This window comes from Myotis brandtii, unplaced genomic scaffold, assembly GCF_000412655.1.
Source record: "Myotis brandtii unplaced genomic scaffold, ASM41265v1 scaffold197, whole genome shotgun sequence".
Taxonomy (NCBI): Eukaryota; Metazoa; Chordata; class Mammalia; order Chiroptera; family Vespertilionidae; genus Myotis; species Myotis brandtii.
In genome coordinates, this window is record NW_005357346.1 from 2175490 (window position 1) to 2197619 (window position 22130).

The 22130-nt window shown below is 37.5% G+C and overlaps 2 protein-coding genes across 10 annotated transcripts in view; one reads left to right on the forward strand and one right to left on the reverse strand.

The window, feature by feature from the left end:
• Positions 1-15817, reverse strand: part of DTL (denticleless E3 ubiquitin protein ligase homolog (Drosophila)) — a 42935-nt gene extending 27118 nt beyond the window's left edge. For 2 of the 9 annotated variants that reach the window (XM_014538800.1, XM_014538799.1), the window contains exons 1-8: positions 9701-9827; positions 8473-8571; positions 7391-7452; positions 7188-7308; positions 5069-5134; positions 3226-3338; positions 2062-2135; positions 128-231 (exon numbers count right to left, since the gene is read on the reverse strand). In XM_014538800.1, the coding sequence (XP_014394286.1) occupies positions 128-231; positions 2062-2135; positions 3226-3338; positions 5069-5134; positions 7188-7308; positions 7391-7452; positions 8473-8563 (631 nt within the window). In that variant the 5' untranslated portion in view covers positions 8564-8571; positions 9701-9827. Of the gene's footprint in view, positions 1-127; positions 232-2061; positions 2136-3225; positions 3339-5068; positions 5135-5643; positions 5721-5848; positions 5881-7187; positions 7309-7390; positions 7453-8472; positions 8572-9700; positions 9828-15720 lie in introns of those variants that run through there. The other 7 variants (XM_014538807.1, XM_014538804.1, XM_014538803.1 and 4 more) reach the window with 7 other exon arrangements.
• Positions 15818-16112: 295 nt separating this feature from the next.
• The window catches only part of INTS7 (integrator complex subunit 7), a 44568-nt gene continuing 38550 nt past the window's right edge, over positions 16113-22130 (forward strand). The window contains exons 1-3 of the mRNA XM_014538810.1: positions 16113-16319; positions 18820-18949; positions 20269-20415. Of these exons, the coding sequence (XP_014394296.1) occupies positions 16226-16319; positions 18820-18949; positions 20269-20415 (371 nt within the window). The 5' untranslated portion in view covers positions 16113-16225. The remainder of the gene's footprint in view (positions 16320-18819; positions 18950-20268; positions 20416-22130) is intronic.

Below are 22130 nucleotides of genomic sequence, written 5' to 3' on the forward strand. Positions count from 1 at the left end.
CACACATATTAGAGTTTTCCAAGTCTATGTTGCTGAAAACTAGCATATTTATTTTAAAATTTTAACAAAAACTTACACTCCCCGAAAAGTCCTTCCAAAAAGTCCTACAGTCTATAAAAAGGCTTACCTAATTTTCGAGTGCTGCTACCTGGGTACAGGAAATACTTGGATGCTATAGGTTCTTGTCGATAAGCAGTATAATTCTTACGTAAATCCCATATTTTAATTACCCTAAAAATCAATGTAAAGAGATAGTTATTTGGTAGTCCTTCTCCAACCCCAACCAGTTTCAACTATATTGAACATAAAATGACTTTTAATCTAACACCTCTGGCACATGAACCAGGTACAATTAGGTTATCTCATTGGGAAACAGAATGAAATGTCTCATACTGTTTTTTCTAGTATCAGGCTTACAGTTCTGGCATAACGGAAACAGATGTGATCTGACCCAGTGATGGGTTACCTCAAGTTTACATCAAGGGAGCGGAAAAGGAAGATGAGGGTAGCTGCTGATAGTCATTGTTTCATTGTTTGCAGGAAAAAAAAACCATTTCCTAAGCTTTTAACACTCTGCATGCAACCTTTGACAGCATAAGTAACAAATTTTGTCCATAAGGTTATATCTCTATATGTAACTCCTTAAGTAATCTAAACAAATTTTCCTGTGAAATAAAGTATTTTTTCATTTCATCAATTGTGATTATTGTCTTAAACACAAGCTTGTAGCAGGGCAGAATCCTTGGAAACAAACAGAGCAAGCTCTCACATCCATTCACAAGCACAACTGATAACCTTTAGATAATGCTTCATTTGTGCCTCAGACTTTGGTCCACAAAATAAAAAGTTTTAGTGTCCAGAGGACAACAAACACAATGGAAATCCTAAAAGTCATGATCTTCTTAAATTGTTTTTCAAAAAATATATTTTCATTGATTTCAGAGAGGAAGGGAGCGGGAGAGAGAAATAGAAACATAAATGATGAAAGAGAATCATTGATCGGCTGCCTCCTGCATGCCTGCTACTGGGGATCAAGCCTGAAACCCCAGCATGTGCCCTGACCAGGAATCGCACCATGACCTCCTGGTTCACAGGTTGACACTCAACCACTGAGCCACACCGGCCAGGCTAAATTGTTTTTTGAAGGGAGGATGTCTTGGGAGATATAATGAGTAAATAAGGGGACAAAGACGGGGGCTTACAAAAGAAAGAGTCCCGCCCTGACTGGTTTGGCTCAATGGATAGAGCGTCAGCCTTCGGACTGAAGGGTCCCGGGTTCAATTCCAATCAAGGGCATGTACCTTGGTTCCGGGCACATCCCCAGTAGGGGGTGTGCAGGAGGCAGCTGATCGATGTTTCTCTCTCATCGATGTTTCTAACTCTCTATTCCTCTCCCTTCCGCTCTGTAAAAAATCAATAAAATATATTAAAAAATAATAATAATAATAATAAGTATTAGGCACTATGCTACATGCTTAAAAAAAAAGAATGAAAGAGTCCCTATACTCAAATAAGTTATATTTGAACAAAGCAACCAATCAAGAAGTACCACAAAATTATCTGAAGCTAAAAATTCAGACCAATCATGGATGGCAGGTATGTGAATTGAAAGTCATCAAGACTTACTATTATTCTAGTTAGAACACTCCCAGAAATGCCCCAAATCAGGTTTTTTCTTTTAGGTTATTACTAAACCATGAGAAGATAAAATCTAAGATAGTAGCAATTTTACTTCTTAAATAAGAATTACTGACTAAATTATACTGCATAGATAAGCAAGCTACCTATCCAGCTTCTTTATAATAGGAGCAGCCAATATTGCTCATATGTGCTAGAAAATGTGCTAAGTGTGACACATGTATTATCTCACTTAATTATTTGAGCAAGAGCCCTAACTAGATATTTTCCAGTGTGATCTGCAGGTCCTCTTCTCAGCTGGGTATTCACTATGTTGGGAAGTTAAAAGCGCACATATTCAATTATATAATGGGACTAGGTGACTTCCCCATCACAGTTCATGAAAGAGACCTTATCAAAAGAACCAAGAAATAAAGCTCTTACCCATCCACAGCTCCTGCTGAGACTAATGTATTCTCATCTTGAAAGAGGACCACAGTAACACTCTGCTGGGAATCCTAATAACACAAAGAAGAAAAAGAAAAGGAGTAAATCCTATTTTGGACAGCACAATCTTCACCATCAAGAGACCTGGTACTAAAATGGCTTTTTTTCTCCCAAACTCTCAGACTAAATCTTCTTGCTGACCAAGAAGTAATTTTAGCTAGGAATCACTTTGACTTACACTTAAGAAACATAATGGTTATTAAAAGATTTAACTTGTTTAAGCCTACTGACTCTACTTAGAATCAGACCTACTAATAAGTTGTGTATCCTTAGGAAATTCACTTAACTTTCCCATGCCTGTTTCATCTATGAAATATCACCGTCTATCTAGATTTTTACCTAGACTATCATATAAGAGTATCTAAAGAACTACCGATCAAAGATGGTTATTACGTGCTCTGAAAAATTTAAAGGTGCTCAATGGAGTTTCTTACCTAATTGCTGTTAACAGGTTTTCTTGGCTCAGAATCTGATTAAATGTCTGAAATATATTACTCATTTTAACTTCATCGAACCTCCAAAGATCTCATGCTAACCCTGCCAGTTTCCATTCTTGCTTGTGTCCTGTTCATGGTATGCAATTTTAAGTTCTGTTTTAACAACCATACCTCCCCCCAAAATATTAAGTTGGATCCTACAGACCAGGAGTACTAGAAAAGTAAACACATTAAAGTAAGAGCAATGGTGAGAAAAAAGATGTATTCTGGGCATTGTCTGAGCTTTGACTATCAGATACTAGAAAGGTACTATATGAAAACAACAGGGATTCCTTCCCAACAGAAACTATCATAGTACTTAATATACTTCTTCAAACTACTGCCCCTTTCCTAGTGAATCACATTATGCTGTAGGTAAGTGTGTGCATGGAAACCCTAAGGATGAGGCTTAGGAAGCTGAATTTTTAATATGCTTCCCAGGTTCCTCTGTTGCAAACTAGGTTTTGAAAACCATCAATTAGCATTAACAAAAAACCCACTGATATCAAGAGGAAATGAAGATTCTCACTCAATCTATAGCTCCTATTTTTATGACCAACAAATTCCTTGAGATTCTATCCCACTGTTAAGATCTGCACACGTGTATATAGCTATAAAACCTTACCACAGAAGGAGCAAGTCCTTTTGAATTCTGTTTCTTCTTAGGTTTTGAAGGGGTTTGCTTGTCTAAGGTATTGTGAGCACCACTGATTTGATTCACTTGCCTATAAAATCCATCTGAAAGATATTCAGAGGAAATTTATTTAGTTTTCAGAACTTATTCTTATGCTGAATGTAACGTCCTATATAATAAAAGCATAATATGCTAAGTGTCCAACCGATAGATTGACTGAATCACTCAACCAGTTGCTATGACCCACACGGACCACCAGGGAGCAGATGCTCCAACCAGTAGGTTAGCTTGCTGCTGGGGTCCGGCTGATCAGGACTGGGTGAGAGGGCCGTACATGCCCTGGAGCCCTCCCGCAGTCCTTCCCCGGCCAGCCAGCCCCCATCGTCCCTGATTGGGACTGGGCAAGACGGCGCTGATCAGGCCAATCAGGCCGAGGGACCCCACCCGTGCACGAATTTGTGCACCGGGCCTCTAGTTTATATATAAGATTTCAAGATTAATTACATTCTTTATTAGATTATTAAAATTCAAAGCCAGCAGTGCTACCACATTACATCTTTTGTGTTGAGATTATAATGGATAAAAAGGAATAAGCACACAGATGTTTATAGCAGCTTTATTCATAATTGCCAGAATTTGGAAACAACCAAGATGTGCTTCAGTATTTGAATGTATGAATAAACTGTGGTACATCCAGACAATGGCATATTATCCAGTGCTACAAAGTGAGTTTCCACGCCATAAAAAGACAGAAGAACCTTAAATGCATATTACTAATTAAGAAAAGCCAATGTGAAAAGGCTACATACTGTAATTATGACATTCTGGGAAAGGCAAAACCATGAAAGAAAAAAAAGCAAAGCCATGAAGACAATAAAAAAATCAGTGGTTGCCAGGATTGGGGGAGGGTAGGATTAATAGTTGGAGTAGAGTATTTTTAGAGCAGTGAACTATCCTGTAAGATACTATAATAGTAGATACATGTCATTTTATACTTGTCAAAACCAATAGTGAACCCTAATGTAAAGTAGAGATAGACCTTGGGTGATAGTGATGTATCCATGTAGGTTCATCAGTTGTAATAAATTTTTAACTCTCGTGTGGATGTTGATAGTGGAAGAGGCTGTATGAGATGGGGTATATCAGTACACAGAGAATGCTCTATACTTTCTGCTCAATTTTGCTATATAACTAAAACTGCTCCATAAAATAGTCTGTTAAAAATAATTTTTAAAAAAATATATTTTATTGATTTTTTACAGAGAGGAAGGGAGAAGGATAGAGAGTTAGAAACATCGATAAGAGAGGAACATCGATCAGCTGCCTCCCGCACACCCCCTACTGGGGATGTACGTGCAACCAAGGTACATGCCCTTGACCAGAATGGCAAGCGTCTGCAGGCCGACGCTCTATCCACTGAGCCAAACTGGTTAGGGCTAAAAATAACTTTTTTTTTAAAAAGGGAAGATGATCATTAGTTTCTGCTTAATGGCATCAATGGGCAAGGTGAGCATAATTACATTTAATCTAACCTAATTCTTTAAAGCCAAAAAAATTATAAAAGATCATTTACCAATGAGCAATGAATTAATAATTTCAATTCCATCAATCATTTAGATAAATAATATAGTTCAGAAGACAATATGATTTAAATACAGAGGGTAATACTTGCAACTATCGCTAAGATCATGAGCATTAGAACAGTAAGCAGAAATAAAGGATTATGAACTTGTGCCCCCTAGTGGTTATCAGATGAATTCAATAAACCTTTCATTCAAAACAATGAAGTATGGGACAGGCCACATTTATCAAAATTAAAATGGAACTAGACTACCTTTTTTGTTACACCTGGTGTCCCAGACCATAATGTTGCCATCTCTTCCACCTGTACAGAAGACAGCTGTGGGGAAACAGTTTATCAAGAAATTTAAAAAACTGGTCAATGACATGTACATTTCAACTTAAGTTTCCTAGAGTATCTATTATATGCTAGCTTCTATAATTGGCGCTAGAGATTAAAAATTAAAAATATATGGTTCAACAACAAGTAAGAGAAAACAAAGTTGTGAAGGTAAAGAATTACAAAAAACTCAAAACACATGTCAAATATTAAACAAAAACTCAACAGAATAATCCCTGTGTAAATTTTCTTAAAACCACATAAAACACTATATATATGGTAAAGTTATAGTAAGAATGATAAACAAGCAATAACCAAATATATTGAGTGCTTACTAAGTGCTATACACTCCCCTAAGTGCTTTATACAAATTATCTCAATCCTTGTTATTAATCCTATTAGTGGGTTATTATTATTCCCATTTTACTGGGAAAATGAGAAAACTAAGGCACAGAGAGAACGAGTAATTTGTAAAGGTATTCTTGACAGTAGGACTCCAGAGCCCATACTCCAAACCTCCAAGTTGTACTGTCTCAGTAGAAAAACATGGAACAGATCCAAACAAAATTTGTGAAAGGGGTTGCCTCTAGAGGTGGAAGGGGGCAATGGGATTGGAGAAGAAAACATAGAAGAACTTCAATTTATCTGCAATGTATTATTCTTTAAAATTAAGCCAAAACAACTCTGCTTCTGTATGGAAGAGTGGACACTTACCAAACCAATCCACTTGCATTAGCTTTTAAACTCTGGAAAAAAAATATAAAAAATGACCTGAGGGCTCTATCGAGACTGAACAAAAACATGCAATTTTTGGAGGAGAGTCAATAACTGAAGCAAGTGATTGGCTTGGGCTAAGTTACTGGTCTTTTGTGGTTTTACCTTGAGGGCAGCCAGTGGGCAAGCAACTAAAATGCCAATAGAAAAACCTGCCATCTTCCAAGCCAGAGAAACTGGAAAAGGAAATGTTGGGCAACAAGAGCTGCCAGAGAGAAGGGGAAACCCTAGAGAAAGCCAGAGCAAGGGAAGGCCTGATTCTGTGTTTAACTCAGGATAAGTTTCTGGCTGACCCCTGAACCATCTATGAAGGGGAAAACTTAAAGCAGCTTGCAACTAAGACTTAAATTAACGAACAGAATTGAGATAGAACCCACTGCCCTGTTGCAGGTTTGAGTCTGTAACTTGAGTCTTAATTAATTGCCCATTAGAACAAAAACGTCAACTCTTCCCTAAGCAATATAACAGAACCCAGAGTCCAACATACCATTCACAATGCCCAGGATATAACTAAATTATTTGACATATAAAGAGTTTGGAAAAACGAGTCATCCTCAAGGGAAAAGAAATCAACAGAGGCCAACCTTGAAATAACTCACATGTTGCTTTATCAGATAAGATTGTAAAGCAAATATAACTATGTCAAATGAGGTAAAGTAGACATTTACATTGAAAAGATGAAAAATCTCAGCAGAGAGAGCTTATAAAAAAGGAAAATTTAGAATAGAAAACAATTTCTGAAATGACAAAATTCACTGGATAACTTTAAGAGCATAATGATGAGAACAGAGGAAAAGTCAGTGAACTTGAAGATAGAGCAACAGAAATCATTCAACTTGAGGTAAAAAAAAATAAGATTAAACATTACACCAAGTGAAAGAAGCCAGTCACAAAAGACCACATATTATATAGTTCCTATTTATATGAATGTGCAGAATAGGCAAATCAGTGGCCAGTACAAGGTTTAGACTTTAAAGGACACCCAGAATTGAATAGAGGTATAGTAGCTATTAACAAATCCTTACCTTATTGGCAAGGTTATAGAAAAAAATTACCTGACAATGTTTGACTTTCAGGGACAAGCTGGAGATAATGTCCATAAGAATAAGACTAAAACCCAACTTAATTTCATTTAGGTTTTCAGTCATATTAGAATCTCAATCATCTACATACATAAAATAGCAACTTTGATAGCAGAAAATGAGGAAACAATTTTAATTTCTTATTACCCCATTGTAAAGGAGGTTGAGGAGATGAAAGAAGACAGGTACAAACTTACCTTTCTCAAACTTAGAAAAGGCAACTGACTTGAGGCTGCACTGATGACCTTTGCAAGTTCCAAGCAGCTCACCAGCTTTTACATCCCAAAATTTGGCTGATTGATCACCTGCTGCTGTAACCTTTAAAAAATGTTATCACAATTGAATAAAGCAACCCTTAACCATTATCTACTCAGACCCAAATAAAATGAAAGACACTTACAAGTTTAAATTCACCTGGGACCCAGGCGAGGTCAAAGACAGCATTCCAGTGAGCCATCCATTCTAAATTAAGAAAATGATGAATGTGAAATGTCTAAACTATGTTCTGGGGTAGTCATATCAATAGCAGTTTAAATACTTTGAAAACTGTAGTGGAAAAAGTCAGTGGTCAGCACCCTAAGGTCCATTGGCCAAAGAGCATTACAATGGAGAAGGAAGATTTAAAGAGTGATATAATACAAAACATCCCCACCATTACTACATAGAACTAACATTTGATATCAAATTCCTTTCCATGAGGTGACTAGTAATATATTCTCTAAAATGAAATCTTTCTGAAAAATTTTCCAGTTCAAAAATCTTCATCCTGCTCTCTGAAGAGTCTAAAGTACTTTAGTTTGACACCTCAAAGTTTTGTAGGCTTTGTCCTTTATCACAAGATTTATCTTTCACTGTTCTCTACATACTACATTCAAATGAAACCGAGTTACACCCTATTTCCTTATTATATCCTATTCTTTCATATTTCTACGTCTTTGCTAATGCTTTTCCCTCCACCGGGAGTATCCTATTCTATCGCCATTGGTCTAAATACCAGTCCAACTCAAATGTCCCATCCTTCAAGAAAATTTTCCTCCCCTTCTTTATCACATGAGGACTTGCTCTTTGACTTCTATAGCATTTTCTTTGTACGTCTATATCATTTACAGTCTTTGTTTTATTTTAGTTATTTCAACAGTTGACTTATTAGTTCCAAATTATCAGCTTTTTAAGGTCAATAGAACTTTGTCTTATATATGAAAGATGCTTGGTCAATATAAGTATTTTAAAACAATGTTTCTCCCAATGATATTAAGTGTAAAAGATTGAACCTTTTTAAAAGAACTGTTTTTAATCCTAAAATGTATTTTTCTTAATTTTCAATAAAGTCATGCCATAATTAACATCTATTGAAAGAAATAGCCTGGTCCTTAAACAGACTTAATCAGAAATGAATATAATTGGGAATGTAGTCAAATAATAATTTACTTGAGGCTATATGGATTTAAAATGGTAAAACAAAAACCTTAGACCTAGACTTACCTTTAACACACTTCTTTCTATAGGTTTGTGATTCTGTGTTATATAATCTAACGAAGCCTTCTTCATTGGCAACTGCTAGTATATGCTTCATATTTGGAGCTAAATAAAAAATAAAGAATAGAATGTATGAAGAGTAACATAATTTTAGAGCTTATTATAAAGTTATATACATATGTATAAATATATAAGTATATATAACCTATATATAATATAGATTAATTGAAAGCTACTGGGTAAACACAAAGAATCTGTTAGAAAAGAGGGAAGATGATTCTACCCAAATGGCATCTGATATGGTCCAGAGGTAATTTGAATTAAAAATTACTTAAAATTTGCCATATTTTCTAATTCAGTAAATGACTTAAAACCACCAAAATTATCTTCAGATAACCTCTCATTTAAGAGAGGGGTGAATAAAGAATGGTACTCAAACAAAACAAGAGTGGTACTGGCCAATGGCTAATAAAGGTATATGATGTAGGCCACCAGCAGGCTGAGTCTATTAGTTTAAAATCCCCTTTTCACAACCTTTTACTTTTCCTGTTTTAGAAATATTAACAGTGGTAAAAAGTATTTCTATTTCTGTTCTTTTGTTCCCCAAGGCATTCCAGAAAGATAGATTCAATCAGATCAAAACAGTTTTCATGATGGCTGAATCTTTGCAACCTTTTCCCTATATTAGTTTTTTAAAAAGTACTATAAGGTCCTATGCTTTAGAGCAGTGGTTCTCAACCTTCCTAATGCCACGACCCTTTAGTACAGTTCCTCATGTTGTGGTGACCCCCAACCATAAAATTATTTTTGTTGCTACTTCATAACTGTAATTTTGCTACTGTTATGAATCGTAATGTAAATATCTGATATGCAGGATGTATTTTCATTGTTACAAACTGAACATAATTAAAGCATAGTGATTAATCACAAAAATAATATGTAATTATATATGTGTTTTCCGATGGTCTTAGGAGAGCCCTGTGAAAGGGTCGTTCAACCCCCAAAGGGGTCGTGACCCACAGGTTGAGAACCGCTGCTTTAGAGGATATATATAATTATACACAGAAATTAAGAAAAGTCTATTTCATGAATCAGGAAGAACAGTCTTAGAAAAACTCTATCACCTATCTTACTTTTTTTTTTGAAAGGGAGATATCTCTGTATATTTTTCCTCTTAAGTGTGAAATAGGTTATTTTTTTTTTAGCAAGCCTAGCTAGACAGTAATTTTCTTACCAGAAGAGAAAGTGCATCCAAAAGGAGGAACTGGGACTCCTGTTTCTCCATAAGAAGTGTGCTCATCATTAGAGTTGCACTGATAACCAGTTAGAAGGGACTGTAGAGGATATTGTGAAGACCATCCTAAAATAAGATACAATTCCTTATAGAAATCCAATATATCATCACATTTTAGTACTTTCAACAAATACAGAAATAATTATTTGTTTTAAAAAACCTTAGCTGGCTCAGTGGCTAGAACGTCAGCCCATGGACTGAAGGGTCCCGGATTCGATTCCAGGCAAGGGCACTTGCCTTGGTTACAGGTTCCCCGGCCCTGATAGGGGTATGTGCAGGAGGCAACCAACCGATGTCTCTCTCACATCAATGTTTCTCTCTATCTCTGTCTGTCTGTCTCTCTCTCTCTCTAAAAATCAATGGAAAAATATCCTCAGGTGAGGATCAACCAAATATAAATAAATAATTAAAAATAAATAAAATAAAAAGCTTTATATATCTAATATAGACCCAGTCACTATCTATAATCCTCTATAATACAGTTTTTGGTATTTTCCTAAGAAAGAATGAATGAGCACTCCCAAATTCTGGTAAGGTATAGCCTTTGGGCTTTTCATCTAAATAGAGACTCTTGCTAGTACATTTAAGATTGCAAAAAAAACCAAATGGCCTTTACACATTAAAAAAAATCTTCTCCAACCCTTTGGAGACTGTTTTTAGAGGTTCTAACGCAACATTACTGTAAACTCATAAGTTACTAGCAACATCATACATAATCCAATGGTCATAGAATTAAAGGAAATAATTATGTCAAATATGCCTACTGTAGCCACTAACATATTCACAAGTTGATTATTAATTTCACTTCCTTTTTCCTTTCCAGTGCTGAAATTCAAGTCATAGTATCTTAAGTATACCTACCCCTAGAGTACAAGCAGTTAGTCTTGGCATAGTAGGAGGGTCAGGGAAGTCTTTAGAGGAGGTGAAATCAAACACAAATCTTGAAAGATGAATATGTTTTCAATATACAAGACAGGGGAAGAATTTCAGGGTGGAGGAAGAGTTTACTCTGCTTGGGCCAGAAACCTAATGTGCACTATAGTCTAAAAAGTAAAACATCTTCAAAGATCTATCATTTTTATATGTGGGTCGAAACATTTTAAATATATATAAAAGGAACATTGATTCAATAAATAGTTATTAAAATCAGATTTTATTAAATATAGGCGGAAACAATGAAATTATACTCTATATTGAGAGCTGTCTAAATAATTAACAAACTCTCACATTTTAGGGTACTTTCGATTCCCACTTTTCATTAAAAAACAAAACTGGAGAAGACAGCTAAGCCTGACATAACCTCATGTTCATAGAGATAACCTAAGGGAATCAGAACAAAGGAGGCAAATAAATTCAATCCAGATTTAGTAATTATTCCTGAGGATTTTATCTCAAGGTCAGATATCATTATAAATTAGCCATTAAAGACCACCAAAAGAATACAATAATTAGTTATGTTGTAGAGTTAAAAAAATATCCACCCACAGAAAGAATTTAAAAACAAAAGCTTCTGTTCTAAAGTTATATAAATGTCCCTAGCTGGTTTGGCTCACTGGATAGAGCATCAATCAGCCTGTGGATGGGAAGGTCCCCAGTTTGATTCTGGTCAAGGGCACATGCCTGGGATGTGGGCTCAATCCCCAGTAGAGGGCGTGCAGGAGGCAGCTGATCAATGATTCTCATCATTGATGTCTCTCTCTCCCTCTCCCTTCCTCTCTGAAATCAACAAAAATATATACAACAGTAAAAAAGAATCTCTTAGCCTTTGAGACAGCATGGAGGGATCTGAAGAGTATCATGCTAAGTGAAATAAGTCAGTCAGAGAAAGACAAGTATCACATGATCGCAATCATATGTGGAATCTAAGTAACAACATAAACTGATGAACAGAGTGGATCTGGAGACATGGAAGCATGAACATAGTGCGGAATCTCCGAGGGAAGGCGGGGGAGGGAGGGTGGGTGGGTGGGAGGAAATCAACCAAGGACCTTGCATGCATATATGCATAACCCCTGGACACAGACAATAGGTGCTGAAGGCCTGGGGTGGGAGGGGTGGACTGGAGGGGGTCAAAGGGGGGAAAAAGGGGACATACGTCATACTTTCAACAATAAAGAATTATTTTTTTTTAATCAATAAAAATATATTTTTTTAAAAAGTTATAGAAATGCACACTTGTGGTTTAGGATTTTTCAAAAAAATTTAATGACTTCACACTAATTCAAAAGAACTGAATCTTAAATAATTTAGGTGGAACTGAAGATAATATGTATGCTATGGAGATCTAATTCTTTACAATTAAACACTGACTCCTGTCAACTTTGCCTAATAACCTACAGACTAATATCCAAATATTAACAAATGGCCTAACACGACTTAATAACTAGTCCCCTCCATTTTTGGACCAGACCCTTAAACTACTTTTGGATTAGTGTGTTTGTTATGCTGTTTCCAACATGAATTTGTAATGCTTTCCCCCCACAACACTCATTTGAAAAGCCTATTACTTACCCAATGTACAATTTAAAATTACCTGCAGATTTTTCAAGGAGTATCTGAGGACATGAGAGTTTTCAGAGAATCAATTTCCTGATACTCAAATTCCATGTATAAACATTTCTAAAAATGATTGTCTGAAAAGGTTGAGGCTTTTTTCTCCTCTCCCTTTATCACTGTCTTCCACTTTCAAAAGAAAGGTATTTCCATGACCCAATTTTACACCTTGCGGTACCCCAAGGTGTAAAAACTTCTGGGGCCCCAAATGAGAGACAACCAGATACTCCCTTTAGTAAAGGCATAATGAACACACAAATCCATTGCTTGAAAAACTATACTTCCAATAAAATTTTAACTTTTTGCTTAGTAATTCCTTATCAAAATTAAAAATATATATTGAAAAATATGTATATATATTTAATTGCATACTAATAATTGCAATGTTAAGTCAATCCAGATGAACTTTTAACACACAGAGCCTTACAATCACAAATAATATCAATTCAAATGTGTTTTTACAAAAAAAGGGTGATCAATCCAATTTTCAAGCTTAAAATAAAAGTCAGTATTTATAATATGGCCAGAAATTAAATCCTTTATATTTATTTAAACTTATGATAAAAACTTTTAGGTACCAATTTAAAAATACACAGAAGAGTAATCAGATTTCTATTTTAGAAATATCATTGGCAACAATGTGGAGAATAAACTAGAGAGAGGCCACTTGGGAGACCTGTTATAGTCCAGACCAGAAGGTATCAGGGCCCAAACTAAGGAAACGGAATGGTAAACATAGAACAGATCCAAGATATGGTGAACATGCAAAATCAGTGGGGAAAGAGAGGTTAGAGTCAAGATATTATAAGGAAACTTTCTGGATGTGTAACTTGAGGAAAATGGAGAAATTTTGATTAGCTCAGCTTTCTGGCTGGGCAGACTAGTTTAAAATAATGGAACCACTGCCAAAATAGGTAATATAGCAGGTTTAGGGAAAAAGTCAGTTCAGTTTAGGTATTTGAGTTTGAGATGCCTGTGGCACTGACCATCTGGATAAAGATACTCATACAACTTTTATGACTGGATGTAACAGTCCTGGGAAAGGAAGGTTGCAGGTGGCAGTGGAAGAAGCCCTGGTGAAGACTCTGATCATCAATGGGAGTGGATAGAAGGAGAAAGGGGGCCTAGGATGGAACACTGACAGGAAGGGGAAAAGAGATACTATAGAAGGATGAATGAATTTCAAAGCCTAACACATAACAATGAATGAGAATTTATGAGAGAGAAAGGAAGATGTAGAGGATAAATTGGAGAAATAGGAGAAAATGAGTTACAAAATCAAGGTTAGAGTTTGCCTCGGGTCACACAGATAAGAGTAGAACTGGATTTAAAACTCAGGCATTAAAAAAACAACAAAGAACGCAGGCATTTTATCGCCAAAGCCAAAGCTCTTAACCACTGACAGATAGAGAAGTTACTCAAGCAAGGTCCCTGGACAGACAAAAAGAGGGGGTATTTAAAGTATGATTTAAAATATTATGCAAGAGGGAAATAGGTCAGGATGATATAAAGTTTTAGGTTGGTGGCAGAAAGTTGAGGGACTACTCAGTCTCCTCAATATCCTTTTCCTAAAAGACCAACGATTTTCAACCTTTTTCATCTCATGGCAAACATAACTAATTACTAAAATTCCGCAGCACACCAAAATACATATTTTTTTGCCAATCCGACAAAAAATAAAAAGGTGTAATTTTGATTCGTTCACACCGGATGGCTATTGTTGTGTTGGCTGTTGTCATTTTCTTACTTGACAATCTAAGGGAAAAGAGGTCAGTGCCCTGACTAAATAGTCAGGTATTGCATGTTTTAAATTTTATTTTTTGCAGCACACCCTCAGCACACCAAAATACATATTTTTTTGCCAATCCGACAAAAAATAAAAAGGTGTAATTTTGATTCGTTCACACCGGATGGCTATTGTTGTGTTGGCTGTTGTCATTTTCTTACTTGACAATCTAAGGGAAAAGAGGTCAGTGCCCTGACTAAATAGTCAGGTATTGCATGTTTTAAATTTTATTTTTTGCAGCACACCTGTTGAAAATCGTTATCCTAGACCTATGCCTTAAATGTAAAAAGTTCCCTTCTCAGATTCTTTTCTTTTTGTTTTCCACGTGATTTTCCCCCCACGTGGTTTTAAAGAGAAAGACTTATCCTTCTTTTAAAGGAATGAAATTTCATTTCTCTCCAAGCTTAGTCTAGATAGTAACATCCTTATCAGAAAGTTTCTGAAGCACACCAAAATATGTATTTTTTGCCAATCTGACAAAAAATAAAAAGGTATAATTTTGATTCGTTCACACCGGACGGCTATTGTTGTGCTGGCTGTTGTCATTTCCTTATTTGACAATCTAAGGGAAAAGAGGTCAGTGCCCCGACTAAATAGTCAGGTATTGCATGTTTTAAATTTTATTTTATTTTTTTTTGCAGCACACCGGTTGAAAATCATTGTCCAAACCTATGCCTTAAATATAAAAAGTTCCCTTCTCAAATTCTTTTCTTTTTCTCCCCCGCACGTGGTTTTAAAGAGAAAGAAGACCTATCCTGCATTTCTATCCAAGCTGAGTCCCAGCAGTAACTTCCTTATCAGAAAGTTTCAGGTCGATGACACTCAAACCCAGGCTCAAAATTCTTACTGCCAAAGTTTTAACTTAAGGAACCTCAAGAACTCTAGAGAATAAGTTAGACTTCTACATACCAATAGGGAAATATTCCCAAGTTACACCGTGAGAGTGAAAAACAAAACAAAACACTTTGATATCGCCTCTGTAAATACCAATACATACTACCCCTGGCATTGAAAAAACATGTTGGAAAAATATACTTCAATCTATTTAATAGTGGTATTCTCTGGGGTGTGTGGTTATGGGCACTTTTCACTCTATAATTTCAAATGTTTATGCATATGAAGTAATCAGGGAGAAAAAAAGCCTTCTTGGCCATGCTAGAAGCAGATGTTCTGTCTTCTCCGCTCGACGGAGTTCCTGAACAGCGGGTCAGATTCGCTGAAGTGCTATAATAATAAATATTAGGGCTCACTAGGATTCCACAACAAATTAATCCATGCATTCGAGCCTCCTCGATCTCACACAGCTGACGAGAAACACACAGACACGCTCACACGCACATGCACGCGTTTTCCACTAAAAGTGTACTATAGGCACAAGCGGTAAAGGAGGCCATTTAAGTTAACTTCGCTCCCTCCGCCCGCCTACATTTTAGTTTTAAAAATGGAGACTCCGATTAAAAGTGTCCCGAGGGCATGAAAGCGCAGCTCTCTCCAGTCGTCTGGCCGAAGGAGAACTCGGGGCTGGAGCTGGGAAACAACTGGATTCGGCCTTGGTCCGAGGTGTGGTTTCGGGGGAGGCGAATCCCGCCAGCAACAGGCAGCGGTTAGGGCCGTTACTCACCATGTCTCGGGACGCCAAACTGGGGCTGTCGGAGCACCGAATTGAAGAGCATCTGGGCCGGGGGGGAAGGCACAACGGAGAGGAAAGTCGTCGAGATGCCACCGGTTCAGCAGAAGTCGCAACTTGGGTCCTTGAGAAGAGGACTAGTTATAGCCTCCAACTCCCGCCACTGTAAGCCCCGGCCACCAAACTCCCCGCCAAACTGACGTCACGCCCTCTGATTGGCTCTCACCGCAGCGTCCGGGCGCCGTCGATTCACTTCCCTCTACGAATCCCCGCCTCCTTTTCTCCCAGCCGCGGGAACCTGGGGTTCTGGAGCTCCCAGGGCGCCTGCGCGGGGCGGCGCTGAGGTGCTGGCGAACGGCGTGGTGACCAGGGCGCATGCGTACCACAATTTGACAGAGCGCGGAGGAAAAATCCGCGAGAAGGTGGTGGAAGAAGATGGCGGTGATGGGGCCGAGTTTGCAATATTTCTGAATAGGCTAGTCCAGTAACTATTGGGGCCATGGCGTCAAACTCAACTAAGTCTTTCTTGGCAGATGCCGGCTATGGTGAACAGGAGCTGGATGCTAACTCTGCCCTTATGGAATTAGACAAAGGTATTCAAAAGAGCGGGCTGAGCGGGTGTGATGGATGTGGGGGAAGTGGCGCCACCAGGCGGTGGTAGCCTCGGGCATGCGCGTAGCTTCCCTAGGCGGGGGGCGGGCGCCTGTGCTTTTGGTGAATTGCAGGGAAATTGCCGCGTTGCTCGATTGGCCTTGCACAAATCGAGCTCGTAGCAAGCTCTGGTGATGGGCCCGTTTTTGACCACTTGGGGGCACAGTACCCCGATTTTCCAAGCAGTTTGTTTTTTTTAATTGAAAAATTATTTTTCAGATCGTTCAGTTGAGAACAGGTTTTCACCAAAAGATGATTAATAATCGTGCACCGACTTTATAGCGATTTTTTTTTTAGTTCTGTAACTGTTACTTGCAGGTTACTGGACAGGTTAACTACAGCTGAGACCATCTGAAAACCATCCCCTGCTCCTTCTCTGCAGACAATTCTTAGAGTCCTATTTCCTTACGAGGACGGGGAGTGGGCATTTGGTGTAGTAGAACGAGCTTTGAAGTTAGATTGAGTTGAATTGCAATTGCACTGATTTATTATCATGGACAAGTCACCTAACCACCGAACCTCGGGTTTTTGTCTGCAAAGTGGGTACAGAACCATTGAGCTGACAAGATTGTGGTAAATATTAAGTGATATAAAATAGAATTTATGGAACAAAAATATACTAAGTGATATAATGGTAGGCAAAAGAAGCCTTTATTAAGTGCTAAAAAGAGATGTCTTCTTCTTAGGTATGAATATGGAAGACAAGGCCAGATATTTGTCAGTATAGAACTCAAGTATTAAAATGAAATTTTTGTTTCAATGTACTTCAAGGATTTTTATTGAATGAGGAAAGTATTTGGTTACTTGCTATATATATATATATTTCAGAGAGAGGGAGGGAGAGGGAGAGAGGGATGGAAACATCAGTGATGAGAGAGAAACATCGATTGGCTGCCTCCTGAACGCCCCACAACCCAAGCATGTGCCCTGACCAGGAATCTAGTAAATGTGACCTCCTGGCTCACAAGTCAACTAACTGAGCCACACCTGCCTGTCACAGATAATTCTTAATTAACTATAATCAATGTATAGTGTATTCAGAACCGGACTAAAGGTTAGAAGAATCTAAGTCCACTATGAACCATTTCCCAGATCTCTGACGTGGATACTCTGTTAACTTTGGGAGGACTTTTTTGTGTGAGTGTGTGTTTCTTTTTTAAACCGTAAACATTTTTAGTAGGTTGGTCTATATCAGCCCTGGGCAAACTACGGCCCGCGGGCCGGATCCGGCACGTTTGAAATTAATAAAACTAAAAAAAAAAAAAAAAGACCGTACCCTTTTATGTAATGATGTTTACTTTGAATTTATATTAGTTCACACAAACACTCCATCCATGCTTTTGTTCCGGCCCTCCGGTCCAGTTTAAGAACCCATTGTGGCCCTCGAGTCAAAAAGTTTGCCCACCCCTGGTCTAGATAGATAAGAGTTCCTCAGCCTTTAAAAAAAAAAATTTTGTTGTTGTTGGTAATCCTCACCCGAGAATAGTTTTCCAATGATCTTTAGAGAGAGTGAAAGGGCAGGGGAGAGACAGAGAGAAACATTGATGATGTGAGAGAGATATATCGATTGGTTGCCTCCTACATGCGCCCGGATTGAGCCTACAACTGAGGTATGTGCCCTTGATGGGAATCCAACCCAGGGCCCTTCAGTCTGCCGGCTGCTCTATCCACTGAGCTAAACCAACTAGGGCAGTTTCTCAGACTTTTAAAAAAGAATTTCTCAGACATTTAAGCCTTTAACTCCTTTTGATCAACAAAAAAATGTCACAGCACTCCAATTCAGTATTCTTTTGGTTGAGTCCCAGAATCTTTAGTGCATCCCCACCAGTCAAAAAATAATGTGAGCCCTAGCTGATGTGTCTCACATCAATGTTTCTCTCTCTCTCTGTCTCTCCCCCTCCCTTCCACTCTCTCTAAAAATCAATGGAAAAAATATCCTCAGGTGAGGATTAGTAACAACAAAAAAGAAAATAATGTGAGCTCTACTTTCTCTTTCCAAAGCTATAGGGCTTTTCCCCTTCTGAAGTATATTATAACACTAAGTGTTTTTTAAAAACTGTACAATCTTGGCTCTCCCTCCAGGAAGCATGCCTTTCCCTTTCCCTTCCCCATCCCTGTCCCAGGCATGTTACTGTTAGCTTTCTCACTCCCAACCTCCAAGGGACCTTCCTTCACCTCTATAGCTTGTTTCCTAAGCCCACTTTTTCTACAAATTATTTCTTCTACCTCTGTGATTTTATAGATAAATGTTTTCTTACTAAAAAAAATAAATAAATAAAAACCACATAATCTTTTCCTCCCCGTTCTGATAATTCCATGCTTATTCCCCAGGGAGAGTTGCAGGTCCAGATATATAATATTCTTACCAATTCTAAAGACATTTGCTATTTTTGCCTTATTGTAGCCACAAGTGTGTAAGCTGTTGTCTTATGTTTTTCATAGGTCTAAGATCTGGCAAACTCGGTGAACAATGTGAAGCAGTTGTTCGCTTTCCCAGGCTCTTTCAAAAGTATCCATTCCCTATTCTCATCAATTCTGCATTCCTAAAGTTAGCTGATGTTTTCAGAGTTGGGTAAGTCTTTTGAAAGCCTTGGTGTCCTAAAGCACTTTGTTCATATCTCTGTTTTATATTGTGGTCTTTATTCTTTTTGAGTTTTAGAAATTCCATATGGTTGGTTACCATTTTAATGGACACAGAGTATCTAATACCTTTTGGTGGGAGATTAGTGGTGTTTTAAGCAAAAATGAAGAGTATAAATTAGAGAGTACTTATTTCTTTGTGTAATAGGATAAATCAAATTAAGGCAACCTTGATATATTAGTACTAGAGGCCCGGTGCATGAAAATTCATGCACTGGAGGGGGGTCCCTCAGCCCGGCCTGCCCCCTCTCACAGTCTGGGAGCCCTCAGGGCTGGGAGGTGACCCGGCGATCAGGGGAAGGCGACGCCCCATCACACCTCTGCCACTGCCACTCAAGCAGCGCAAACTTCGGCCGGCCCTGGTTACCTGAGCCTCAGGCGGTCCTGGGCGGCTGGGCGGCTAGCATCCGAGGCTTGCCTGCACCTCGGGCCAGCCCTGGGCGGCTGGGGGGCTGAGGGGACTGGGGGACTCTAGAGGCAAGTGCCCTGGCGGGGCTGAGGAGACTGGGCGCCACCATCTTTGAGGGCGTGGCAGTCAATTAGCATATTCCCTCCTTATTTTCTGTGGGTGCCGCCATCTTTGAGGGCGGGGTAGTCAATTAGCATATTCCCTCCTTATTGGCTGTGGGTGCCGCCATCTTTGCGATGGCATGAGGGTCAATTAGCATATTCCCTCTTTATTAGACAGGGTATGTTTTGGAAATACCTGTGGCTTTGTACTGATTGTTCTGAGCAGTTTTGGATTTAATAGCTTATTTTATAACATGAGCTAACATGTTATTGCAAAGTGCCTGAAGCATGTAAGCACTGACTTAAAAAACCCATTTATTTTTTTTCCCCACCGTCCTTTCTCCCATTTCTTTCTACCATTCTCCAAGCTCTCATGTGCTTATGCACACACCAAATCTTGAAGGGGAAAAGATGTTGTAGAACTAGCTCTAGAGGGGAGGAAGACCATCTGACCTCTTGGCCTTGGTTATAATATGATGAGATTCAGTTCTGCTTCAGGGCTTCTCCTTGTGTCACTGCCATTTTGGTGTCTGGTGGCAGGACTGCAGGCATTGCTAACTGCTTATGCTGAATGCCCACCTAAAGTACTATAGATTTTAACTCCTAATGAGGACACAAATAATAAGATTGAAAAACATTTCCCTGTTGCTACAATTTAATATTAATAGTGTAATTTTGATTCCTAATTAAATATTACTTTCCTAAAGTGGCCTAATTTGTTCTATCCCTGGTTTTTTGTAGAAACAATTTCCTGAGGCTCTGTGTTCTTAAAGTTACTCAACAAAGTGAGAAGCATTTGGAGAAGATTCTAAATGTGGATGAATTCGTGAAGAGAATTTTCTCTGTGATTCATAGTAATGATCCTGTAGCAAGAGCCATCACACTCCGGTATACTGCATTGCTGTAATGATTCACCACAAGATTGTTTGAGTTGTAATTATGTAACCAGAAAAGGCAATATACTTACTTTTTCATTTTGATTATTAAAAATTTACTTTTGTTTTTTCAACTGAGACTCAATGCAAAAATATGGTAACTGTACTTACCTGTAAATACTTTTATTTTTCATCTATGATACTGTTTTGGTTGTATATTGTCACCTAACTTGTTTTTGAAACATTCCTTTCTGTAGGTAAATGTTCTGATCAAATAACTAGGATCTGAATGTAGCTTAGCTTCAGCTCATTTTGAACTTCCTGACCTTCTTCTTACTGTTTTGTGTTAGTTTTCTTTATTCATCCTTAGTTATGTACTCATTTTTGCATGCAATAATTTGTATTTGAACTCCTTGGAGAATGCCAGGTATAACCACTGAAGTTTCATCACCCTTTTGTTTCTTGGCACTAAAAACATTTTTTTTTAATTTTATTAGACTATTAAAAACAATTTATAAGCCTTATCTCCAGCTTGAACCATGTTCTCTTTTTAGCTCTGCTGTCTATGGAATCACTTGTATAATTATGGGATTTTTTAAAAAACTCACTTTTCTAAATTATAGGATTCATTTCTGACTTGCTCTTTTTAACCATGAAGTCTAGGATATCACTTCTTCCCTATGTTTCCATATTTTCACACCTGGAACTGGTTCTTCCCTCTTACTCATAATTAAGTGTTTTTGTCATTCATATTTTAAAGATTTTTTTTTTTACCCATTACTTTAGACTTATAAATTACAACAACAAATGGTGGAAGAAGCTGGGAGATACTCATTGCATTTGAAATGTAGTGCTACAAATTATAATATTACCAGAAATATTTCAGAAAGTAGAATCATGGGATTATGCATTTTTTGCCCTTTTATATTACATAGTAACAAACTGCTAATCAAGATATGTCAATATTAGCCTAGTCTAATCTTTTCTTGTATAAAATATTAGATTAATGGTTATTTTTTATTTACATATTTTGGGGGGAAAATTAAGTAATTTCAGAACTTTATTTTCTAATTGAAATTAAATTACCTATTTAGTCCATTTTAATATCTTGTTTCTAAGAACTCTACTACTTGTGTCCAATCGATTATATCTCTATAAGATAATTGGGAGATGATATGTCAGGTAGCAAGGTAACTTAGGACATTGACTTTGAGGAAGGTTATCATTGTAGGAACTCTGTTTTGTTTATTGAAATGTTTTACAGCCTTCTAAAATTCATGCCTTTCTGCTGAAAAAGATTTTTCAAGCTTTACTTTCTGTAGTTTATGTTACAAATAATAGGGTTGTTTTCCTTTTCTGAATTTATAATTTCATTATAGAGTGAACTGTGTTTTTTCAAATTATACGTTCCTCACCCTTGCAGATTCTGATATGGCTATCAGGGGGCATTCTCTGCATCTGTTCTTTTGATTTTGAGGATGAATTTGAAAATCATGGTACCAATATTTACTGATGTGGCTATACTTAATACCAAAAATGTTAAACTCTTAATGCTTTACTAAATTGGACTTCTCTATGCAACATTGGAAAATTGATATTTTAATGCTTTAATAATTCAAAAATTTCTTTGCTGGGCTGTGTTTGGTACCTGGGATGTACTTCAAGATTATTTTTTAAAATTTTGCTTGTATTAGATAATCCATTTAATTTTTTGACATGCTAAAATAT